Source organism: Amphibalanus amphitrite, unplaced genomic scaffold (genome assembly GCF_019059575.1).
Source record: "Amphibalanus amphitrite isolate SeventyFive unplaced genomic scaffold, NRLGWU_Aamphi_draft 002350F_arrow, whole genome shotgun sequence".
NCBI lineage: Eukaryota > Metazoa > Arthropoda > Thecostraca > Balanomorpha > Balanidae > Amphibalanus > Amphibalanus amphitrite.
The window spans coordinates 6,774-17,305 of record NW_024883815.1 but is presented as its reverse complement, the minus strand read 5'-3'; the positions used below and the strand labels follow the sequence as shown (position 1 = coordinate 17,305).

General features: G+C 53.2%; 4 protein-coding genes across 4 annotated transcripts; 2 read left to right on the top strand and 2 right to left on the bottom strand.

The window, feature by feature from the left end:
- Positions 1 to 2,769: 2,769 nt before the first annotated feature.
- Positions 2,770 to 3,335, bottom strand: LOC122376855 (histone H2B). Its single transcript, XM_043356825.1, has one exon. The coding sequence runs from the start codon at positions 3,268 to 3,270 to the stop codon at positions 2,899 to 2,901; it is 372 nt and encodes a 123-aa protein (XP_043212760.1). The 5' UTR covers positions 3,271 to 3,335; the 3' UTR covers positions 2,770 to 2,898.
- An 83-nt stretch (positions 3,336 to 3,418) lies between these two features.
- On the top strand, positions 3,419 to 3,903 carry LOC122376856 (histone H2A). The gene has a single exon (XM_043356826.1). It carries the CDS (start codon positions 3,476 to 3,478, stop codon positions 3,845 to 3,847), a length of 372 nt encoding a protein of 123 aa, XP_043212761.1. The 5' UTR covers positions 3,419 to 3,475; the 3' UTR covers positions 3,848 to 3,903.
- Positions 3,904 to 9,266: 5,363 nt separating this feature from the next.
- On the bottom strand, positions 9,267 to 9,680 carry LOC122376852 (histone H4). Its single transcript, XM_043356823.1, has one exon. It carries the CDS (start codon positions 9,631 to 9,633, stop codon positions 9,322 to 9,324), a length of 312 nt encoding a protein of 103 aa, XP_043212758.1. The 5' UTR covers positions 9,634 to 9,680; the 3' UTR covers positions 9,267 to 9,321.
- Positions 9,681 to 9,796: 116 nt separating this feature from the next.
- LOC122376851 (histone H3) lies at positions 9,797 to 10,299 on the top strand. Its single transcript, XM_043356822.1, has one exon. The coding sequence runs from the start codon at positions 9,822 to 9,824 to the stop codon at positions 10,230 to 10,232; it is 411 nt and encodes a 136-aa protein (XP_043212757.1). The 5' UTR covers positions 9,797 to 9,821; the 3' UTR covers positions 10,233 to 10,299.
- Positions 10,300 to 10,532: the final 233 nt, after the last annotated feature.

The following is a 10,532-nucleotide window of genomic DNA, read 5'->3' as shown; positions in this document are numbered from 1 at the left end:
TCGTCTCGTCTTTGTCTTTTTAAGCACAGATGACATCTGGATCTCCCCACTCTCCTGGGAGACGACCATCCACTTCTCCTCGAAAAACTCTTCGCATTTCTGGCTGTTGCCGTTCAAGTGGCTGTTGCCGTTCAATGTGGCGAAGTGTAGCACGCTGCACCTGGGACCAACCAACCCGAGGAGTACATACGCCATCCAGGGGATTCCGCTGCAACAGACGAGCGTCGAGCGCGACCTGGGAGTTCTCGTGGACGAGCAGCTCAAGTTCCGAGAACAGGCTGCAGCTGCTGCATCGAGGGCCAACCGTGTACTCGGGCTTATCAAGCATGCTTTCTGTCAGTTAAACTGCAGCACACTACCACTTTTGTACAAGGCCATCGTAAGACCCATCCTCGAATATGGCAACCAGACCTGGGGTCCTTTTAACATGGCAGACAAGAAGCTCCTAGAACGCGTGCAGCGTAGGGCAACCAAACTCATCCCAGATCTTCAACACCGACCATACCAAGAAAGGCTACAAGTGCTGGGTCTGCCATCGCTGCAGTACCGCCGCAGAAGAGGTGACATGATCTCCATGTTCAACATGATGCACAGGAGGATTGGACTGGACAAGGAGAACTTCTTCAGCAAGCCTCGAGCCGCACAGACGAGGGGGCATCCATTGAAGGTGGCAAAACTTCAGGCTTCAACAAGGACACGCATCAACCACTTTACCACACGAGTCGTCAATGATTGGAACTCGTTGCCAGAGGACGTGGTGTGCGCCCCATCTGTGAATGCCTTCAAGCACAGATTGGACAAGCACTGGATTAACCTGGCATACGAGGCTCCAGATTGATGCAAGCCAGCCAGTGATCAAAAAGGTCATCCAATTCAAAAAGCTGGGAGCTCGTCAAGAGAGGATCGACCAGGCCACAGAGCCTTCCTAATCCTATCTTATCAGGTATCAGGTATCAGGTATTTCTCAAGGACGCGCAACTTCTCCACGAACTTCAACCCCCGGCCTGGCCTAGTGCCAGAAACTTCCTCCTCTCCTACATTCTTCTACGCCATTTTCTCTCCGCCGCGCCGTTGATTGTACGTGCTAATGATTGATCTTCCATTCTTGCTGTTGATGTTGTTCTTGTGATTTTTGTGATTATCGTTCGATGTTGTTCCCCCACCGCTTCTCATTCGCACTAATTGCTCCGTTGAATCGTCCATCTCGCCTAATCACCTGTGATTTACACGCGCGCTAACGGCGGCGGAGGCGCGGCACCGCGAACACTTAGGTGACTCCACATTGCGCGCTCCGATCACGTCGATTGGGCCGAGATCGTTGAGCGTCAACACCGACTGGGGGCTTAGCTTTTCCTGCTTGGCCTCCGGGCGCCCTTCTCGCGCGGAGTCACCTCCCTGTCCCTCTTCTTATCCCTCCTTGCATAGACGGTCTCCATATTACGCGCTCCGGTAAAGGCCCCGTGCAAACACTAACCGTCGCAGCGCCAACACCGACTGGAGGCTGAAGCTACATTAGCTTAAACGATACAGGTTTTTTCCCCGCGCTATTTTGGCTTCAGCGCGGGGTTTTTCCCTTTGCAATAGGCGCCGGGTTTTTCAGTTCATAGAACTTTTTCCCTGGCTATTACACCCCACAACCGAACACTGACACCTTGCACAAGTATGACTGTGTGTATGAATGTTAATAAATACATGAACCAATGTTGTGTTTGTGCAGCGAGAGAAGGCGGAGACTGCCGGAGACCCGTGTCCGTCGCCTCCAAAGTCCGCCAACAGCCCCATCTCAGCTCGCCTGGCGAGATACAGACAAATATACGAGGAAATGAGGGCGTATTTTGCTGCACAAGACCTTCCGCGGAGCCGCGACCCTCTGGATGATCCAGACCTGGCACCGTACCTCGTGCGCGGCGTAGATCGGTGCTAGGGTGTATCGTGTTATTCTAGAGTGTATGTATCGTGTAACTGTATCTATGTAGTGTGAATGGTAACAAATCTAAGTTACCGCGGTGTTAGCGGCCTATTCGCGAATGCGGTTACCGAGGTGCTACTGCCTCAGTCTGCGCTGCGTTCTCGTGCTGCCTTCTTGTGTTACAATGCAGTCTCCACTCGTAGCTGTTTAGAGTGTTCCCTACTGAGCGGTGGCGACTCATCCTTGCCGTTCGGATTGTTCTTTAGAACAGCAATAAATGTGATGTTGTGTTTTCGGTTCCAGCACCTTCTTTCGGCACTTCGGCAACAAGTAGGTACTACTCCGTTAGCTTTGCCGTTAGCTAAGTTTTGCATCCCGGCCAAAATTGCCGGTTTAACTGTCCCACCGCTCGAGACTGGCGCTAGGCTGGCCGAGCAAAAAAAAAAGGAATCGAAGCGATTCAAAACTGTTCCTTAACCCGCGCCCCGCTTGGGGAGGGCAGAAACTGCCCCCCCCCCCTCCTCCCGATTTTCGCCAATAACTTTTTAACGCGTTACGCCAGCGACGTCAAACTTTCAGCACCTTCTTACACATCAATTTTACACGTTCCCTGAAAATTTGAGCGAAATCCGTCGGAAAAATGTTTTAGAAAATGACGTTTTAGTGACGTCATGTTCGCCTAAAAAACTTAAGATTTCAAACGCCGCTAGTAGCTGCCACCGCTACGTCCCTTATCATGCGGTACTGTTGCGATTTCGATAGCGACCATGGTAAGTGCAGATCAGCGTCTGCTTCAAGCCGACGACCCGATGCAACATTGACCTGGATGTAAACATCTGTGCTGGAAGTCCACTATTTGATTTATTGGTCTTGAAAAAGACCTATTTGTGCTGCTAGGAGCGGCACCGGCCGGCATGGGAGGCGATGAGCGATGATCAGTGATGAGATGAAGCGAGCGTCGACCGGCACCGGCTGCCAGGCCAGCCAGCTTACTTGCTGCTCGTGTACTTGGTGACGGCCTTGGTCCCCTCCGACACGGCATGCTTGGCAAGCTCACCGGGCAGGAGCAGGCGGACAGCAGTCTGAATCTCCCTAGAGGTGATTGTCGAGCGCTTGTTGTAGTGCGCCAGACGCGAGGCCTCGGCAGCAATACGCTCGAAGATGTCGTTGACAAAGGAGTTCATGATGCTCATGGCCTTCGACGAGATACCGGTGTCGGGGTGGACCTGCTTCAGCACCTTGTAGATGTAGATGCCGTACGATTCCTTCCTCTTGCGCTTACGCTTCTTATCTCCCTTGGAGATATTCTTCTGGGCCTTGCCGGCCTTCTTTGCGGCCTTTCCGCTAGTCTTCGGTGGCATGGCGGCGCTTCGAGTGCAATACACTGTTAACACGAAACGGGTATGGTATGGTGCTGGTATTTGAATTCGGTTGATAAAGCGTAATGGCGGTGGGTGAGAGTGGGTGAGCACCGGTGTCCGGCACCGCTACGTCCCTTTTTAAATCCAGGTGTGAACGCAAATACGGGATTGCACGTTTGTTGCTACATCTTGTTCACATACAGCCATGTCTGGACGCGGCAAGGGCGGCAAGGTGAAGGGAAAGGCCAAGTCCCGGTCCTCCCGGGCCGGACTTCAGTTCCCTGTCGGTCGTATCCATCGTCTCTTGCGTAAGGGAAACTATGCCGAGCGCGTCGGTGCCGGTGCCCCCGTGTACCTGGCTGCCGTCATGGAGTACCTGGCCGCTGAGGTGCTCGAGCTGGCCGGCAACGCTGCGCGCGACAACAAGAAGACCAGGATCATCCCTCGCCACCTGCAGCTGGCCATCCGCAACGACGAGGAGCTGAACAAGCTCCTGTCGGGCGTCACCATCGCCCAGGGCGGTGTGCTGCCAAACATCCAGGCGGTGCTCCTGCCCAAGAAGACCGAGAAGAAGTAAGCCTGCATCTGGCTCAGTCGACTCGAACCCTGTAACAGGCCTTTTTAAAGGCCACACAATACTAATGGAACTGGTCACAGGTCACTTTCATAACAACGCGCCGGCTTATCACGCTATCTGGGGAGCACCCAGAGCTGTTTCCGTTGGCGTGAACCGTTAACGCCCCGTGGGGGGGGGGAGGGTGAAACGGCCCCTCCCGTGGACCTATCAGCAATTTGAGCTTTCATTACATTAATTATTATTTTAAATTCCGAAATTCAAGTGCCTAATGGTATGATAGTGAGTGTACATAGCTATTCTAATGTGTAATGCCTGCCTGCCTATTCTAACGCCTATTGGACGCAACGTTTAATGCTAGTAAATGTAACGCTAACGGGTGCTTTATGCGAATTCTGTAATGTGATTTGCTTGCGAGTTTCGCAACGGTATTGATCGTAGGGGGCTTAATCCTTACCAAAAGGTGAACACAGATGACTGTGTTGGTCTCCTTTGCTTTCCCCCAGCATTCAGCGTTGGAATTGTGGGTTTACCGTCCCTCTTATTAAAGTTATCTAACTTTTTGTAGCTTCGTCAGGTTAGACGCGACGCGCGTGGCGATATCCGGCGGCCGCTGGCGGAACTACCGCGCACGGGCCTGGCGGCCGCCAGTGGAACTACTGCGCAGGTGGCAGCACCTGCCCGTGGAGAAGCGGCTGGCAATCGGCCGCCCCACTCCCCACCCCGCCCCCACCCAGCTGGCCGCCAGACCGTGGGAACGACTCGGCTCAGCGCTGCCGGCCGCTGGACGGGGAAACCCCGCCCCGCCGCCCGACACACTGCCGCCGGGCCGGCCGGTGGAATTTTCCAGCCGTCGGCCGGTGTTTATTTTTTCGAAGGAAGAGTTTGACGTACTTATATTTACAAATTCCACTCCCTCTCGGTCCCCACTAACCTGCATTTCTGGCGCGTCCGGGTTCATCCCGGTGAGGAAATCCGGGCGGTCCAGTACGGGCGAGACGCCGGCGCGCGGCGGCGCGGACGGCCCGTCACAACTCACATAAGGTACAGACGGGAGAGATCGACCACACTCCCGCGTAAAATAAAACGTATCTAAAAGCGTATCTTATCATCAAGGTCGCAAACACTCAGCTCGCAGTCCAACACACGGGTGGAAACTGACGCTAGCGTCTCAGGGCTCACTTCCGCCCCCCCCCTCCCAGTCTCCCCTCACTGCCACCCCATCCTGAACACCCCAGGGGTCTCCCCATAGCGTCACCCCCTCGCATTCCCGGCGGTCCCCTTACCGCCGCCCCGCCCTCCCACACCTCGGCGGCCGAGGCGGCCGGCCGGCCCGCCGCTTTCCGCCCAATGTCCTCATTTGATGATATCTAAATTTGGCGCTCTCCAGATCGCCAGAATTCTAGAAATGGCCGATGAGAATACGATTATATGTGTATTACATAATCCGTTGAGCAATGAGTGGAGTCAATTTGGACGTAACTATGTTCACAGTTGAATGGAAGCCAAATAAGCCGACGAGGGTCTCAATGTCTGAAAATCGCTAAATTTAAGCGCTTATCAAATACAAGAGGGTGAAGGGAAACAAACATAGCGGGACCCAGGTGGTCGACAAAGACCTTCTCGACACGTTGGCGAGGTTCTAAGGCGTCTAACATATACCCGGTGTGCGCCACGTCTGGCTGTTTCGGGTGTCCTCATATGAGGACACTGAGCGCTAATGGGTTCTCACATACAATCCTCACGAAAACATACCTTTATCGAAGAATAATCAGAGAAATGTACAGAAAGGGCAAGGTTTCCGAATATTCTTACGGAAATGTGTTTCTATGGTAAATTTGGCGGAATGCCTTTTATGGTGACATCTCTGTCTCCCTTATAAAACTCACGGGTCGGAAACATACCATTGCGAAACAAATATTCGGAACACAGCAGCGAAAAGAGACTGAGCCGCTTCCGAATTTTCTCACGGAAATACACTCTAATGGTGTATTTGGCGGGATGTCTTTCATGGTGACATCCCAGTCTCCAATAAAATCCTCACGGAAACATATCTTTGCGAAGAATACTTGGAACACAGCATCGGAAATGACACGGCGACGCTTCCGAATTTTTTTCACGGAAATATACTCATGTGATGTATCTGTCGGACTGTTTGTCATGGTCACATCTCAGTACCCAATGTAATCCTCACGGAAAGATACCTTCATCAGTAACGGGGCCAACCTATTGGCTGTCAGGGGCTCGAACGTGGTGAGCCGGAAGATGATTGTCGGTTCGGGGAGGGAGGGTCGGGGCAGAGGGGTGTGAGGAGACCCGAGGCGTGGCGCGGCAGAGAACTGAGAGCGCGGCCCGAGTCCAGGGAGGGGGGGGGGGGAGGGGACCGGGCAAGGCCGAGCCGAGATAAGGCACGCATTGTTCACAGAGGGAGGGAGGGGACGGGGCTGTCTCGCAGGACAACATATCCACAGATGGTTGAGCAGTCCAGGACGAGAGCTCGGAGGTGCAGACGGCCAACATATAAACTTTAATGATGAACATCAAGCTAGTAACATGCATACTGACACCAGATCGTACCAACCTGAACCGGACTATGGAATCCAATTCGTTGAAGATATGTTACATGTCACATGAGCTGTCAAAGACGCATATTTATGGATGCATGCATTGCAGTCCCTGCCACGCCTGTCAGGCATGGCAGGTGCTGTCCCTACCAGCCATATGCTCCATTCACAGTTGCAGCGGTTGCTGTACATTAGCGTCATCTATGATTCACGAAAAGTCTCACGATGTTGTACCCATTTCCCGCATTATCTACGGTGGTATTAGTTCGTGAGAGAAAACGTGAACGCCCATAAGGTGTGCTGGAAGGTGGTTTTCCGAAAAGTCTCACGATATTGTACGCCATTCCCGACAAGTCTACGGTGATACATTTTCGTGAGAAAAACCGGAAAACCAGCTCACAGGACTCTGACACCGCACCGTGTGTCATTTTGACACGGAACTGGTGTCAATCGCTTTTCCGAATTTTCTCATGGACACATATGTACCTTGCCGAAGAATATTCGGAAAATAGTACGGAGAGTGCGAGGGAGCAGTTTCCGAATTTTCTCACGAAGTTTGACGCGCTGGGGCGCGGCAGTGAGCCGGAACATCCGGGAGCTCTGGTCGCGCCTGGGGCAGGGATGCGGGCCCGAGGCTAGATGCTCGGCGCTGGCCGTAGGACAGTTCCGCGCGACGACCCCTGTCAGTCCCGCCCCTCACCCCACCCCCCGCGGTGCCGGTCTCGGGTCCCGTCTGCCCCTACTTTGGCGCCATCTACGATTCACGAAAAGTCTCACGATGTTGCACCCAGTTCCCGGATTATCTACGGTGGTACAATTTCGTGACAAATACCAGAAAACATGGTCCTGGCCAAGGCTATATAAACCAGGTAGAACGCTCCCGACGAAAAAGTGGTGACAAGCGATAATTAGTAGCCGCGACCCTCTTTTGTTCAAAACTATATCCGCAAGCAGCATTTACAGGCTAGCGGAAATCGACCAATCGGCGTTCGGCAATACTCAACGCTGATTGGCCCGATGCTCGTGACGAAATTGCGGGGGACTGCAGCTATTCCCCTATGGCGTTTAATAGACTTACGGCTTTTGAAGGGGATTTGTACCAGTTTTTGTTGGGTTTGAGGCCATTTTTGAGCTTGGATATTCTTTCTGTGACTTTTGACTGTGTAATAACGACATTTAATCATAACATTTCTATATACTACCGGTGTCACATCGACCAAAAAGACCGTAAGTACATGGGATAGACGGACCACTGCTGATGGGGCCACACATGCCGGCGTGTGGTCATCGGAGGCCCATGAGGGCTCGACATAGGCCCTTCATGGGTCGGTATAGGCCCGGTGGGTCCAGTGCAAGCCTATCAGGGGCCGGTGCTGACCCAACAGGGCCCAGTGACATATAATGTAAGGCCGTCTAGGGACGTTGAGGGCTCATGGGGGCCATATAGGACCAATAGGGACCACATAAGCCAATCAGGGGCCATTTAGGCCAATAAAGGCACTTCAAGGGACTTGAAAAGGTCATTCAAGAGCTGTGGTGGGCCCATGAGAGGACGGCACTGGTCCAGCAGGTGCAGTCAGGGGATGTTGTACGGGTTTCTCAGTGGCCCATTTGGGCATATCAGTGACCAATTTAGACCCAGCAGTGGGCTTTGTAGACCTATCAGGGGCTGGTGATGGTTCATCAGGGGCCAGCGTTAGTCCATCGGGGCACGGCATATGCCCATCAGAGGTAATTGCGAGCCCACGCTGAACAATGCTGGCCCTTCAACGGCCCCATGGATCTACATTGACCCATGGGCCATGATGTGTCATGTATGCCCCTATGACAGGCCTACTCAGACCCCTGATGGACGTTCCCGGCCTCTGATGACCCTATGCTGAATGCAATTTAGACCCAGCAGTGGGCTTTGTAGACCTATCAGGGGCTGGTGATGGTTCATCAGGGGCCAGCGTTAGTCCATCGGGGCACGGCATATGCCCATTGCCCATCAGAGGTAATTGCGAGCCCACGCTGAACAATGCTGGCCCTTCAACGGCCCCATGGATCTACATTGACCCATGGGCCATGATGTGTCATGTATGCCCCTATGACAGGCCTACTCAGACCCCTGATGGACGTTCCCGGCCTCTGATGACCCTATGCTGAATGCTGATGGGGCTCTAAGAGTCTCCAATAACCCTTCGTCACCCCATTATTACCATACGCTGGCATTAGGGACCCCACATCAGCCGCAGGGCAGTCCGTACCATGACAGCATGTCTTTTCGGCCGATATTTCATCGGTAATATTTATCAAAATCATGATTTTATGGTGCCATTATATAGGTAACAGTCATAAGAAATATATTTCAACTCGAAAACAGCTCGAAACAGCATATAATTTAAAAGAAACCCCTCCGAAATCCAAAAGCCTATTCGGGTCCATAGAGAATAACTGCGGTCCCCCGCAATTTCGTCACGAGCGTCGGACCAATCAGCGTCGAGTACCGCCGAGCGCTGATTGGTGAATTTTCCGCTAGCGTGTAAGTACTGCTCACGGAACAAGAGTTCGTCGACAATCCTCCACAAACGTCTGTCACCATTTTTCATAATGCTTAACAGCCGGAGCGTACCCCCCTGGTCCTGGCTTAAGGGGCTGTGACGGAGTACCGTTCGTCAGGTCGACACGGGACTGGTGTCAATCGCTTTTCCGAATTTTCTCATGGACACATAGGTGCCTTGCCGAAGAATATTCGGAAAATAGTACGGAATGTGCGAGGGAGCAGTTTCCGAATTTTCTCACGAAGATATCCTTCGGGGATGATTGGCGTCTCAATAATGTAATACAGTCAATCGGTGAAAATCTTTCAGATTAAGTGTGGCCTTTAAAAAGGCCTGTTGTTCGTGGGGCTTTCGTCGCGAGGCATTCCGCTTAACCGCCGAAGCCGTACAGTGTGCGGCCCTGGCGCTTCAGAGCGTAGACGACGTCCATGGCGGTCACCGTCTTGCGCTTGGCGTGCTCGGTATAGGTGACAGCGTCGCGGATGACGTTCTCCAGGAACACTTTGAGAACGCCGCGCGTCTCCTCGTAGATGAGGCCGCTGATGCGCTTGACACCGCCACGACGAGCCAGGCGTCGAATAGCAGGTTTGGTGATTCCTTGAATGTTATCACGCAAAACTTTACGATGCCGCTTAGCTCCTCCTTTACCCAATCCTTTGCCGCCCTTGCCACGTCCCGTCATCTTGGCGAGTAATTGGTGGTACCTACCTTCAGCGCCAGGTAGGTTCGATAAGTACAGGTGTTGCCGTCTGTGTGCCAAGCGGGTAGCCTCTTGAAAAAGAACGCATGCTGTACATTTGTACAATCGTGCGCTTTCAAAATTCAAGTCTATGTCTTAGAGAAAAAAACCCGCGAAACTTAACCCACGCAATGGCTCGCACAAAGCAGACAGCACGCAAATCCACGGGCGGTAAGGCACCGCGCAAGCAGTTGGCCACTAAGGCGGCTCGCAAGAGTGCGCCGGCCACTGGCGGCGTCAAGAAGCCACACAGGTACCGGCCCGGCACAGTGGCACTGCGTGAGATCCGCCGCTATCAGAAAAGCACCGAGCTGCTCATCCGCAAGCTGCCGTTCCAGCGGCTCGTGCGCGAGATTGCCCAGGATTTCAAGACTGACCTGCGCTTCCAGAGCAGTGCCGTTATGGCCCTGCAGGAGGCCAGCGAGGCCTATCTGGTCGGCCTCTTCGAGGACACCAACCTGTGTGCCATCCACGCCAAGCGTGTTACCATCATGCCCAAGGACATTCAGCTGGCGCGTCGCATCCGCGGCGAGCGCGCCTAGGCCGCTTGTGCCGTTGCCGTGCTCCGGCAGGCTGGCAAGCAAGAAACAGGTCCTTCTCAGGACCAGAGAGGTGTTGCGTAGATTGCCTGATCGGATTTTTGCCGCTTTGTGGACTACAGGACGCTTTGGGGACTGGGGACTACCTAAACCAACCTAGCCTGACCAAACAGAACTTTACCTAACCTAACCTAACCTTAACTAGCCAAACCGAGCCCCTAACCCAACCCACACGAACCTAACCCAAACTAACCTAACCTAACTTTACCTAACGCAACCCAAACTTGACTAAACGAACTGAAC

Coding starts and splice junctions, on each gene's coding strand:
- LOC122376855 (XM_043356825.1), bottom strand. CDS start 3,270: ATGCCACCGAAGACTAGCGGAAAGGCCGCAAAGAAGGCCGGCAAGGCC.
- LOC122376856 (XM_043356826.1), top strand. CDS start 3,476: ATGTCTGGACGCGGCAAGGGCGGCAAGGTGAAGGGAAAGGCCAAGTCC.
- LOC122376852 (XM_043356823.1), bottom strand. CDS start 9,633: ATGACGGGACGTGGCAAGGGCGGCAAAGGATTGGGTAAAGGAGGAGCT.
- LOC122376851 (XM_043356822.1), top strand. CDS start 9,822: ATGGCTCGCACAAAGCAGACAGCACGCAAATCCACGGGCGGTAAGGCA.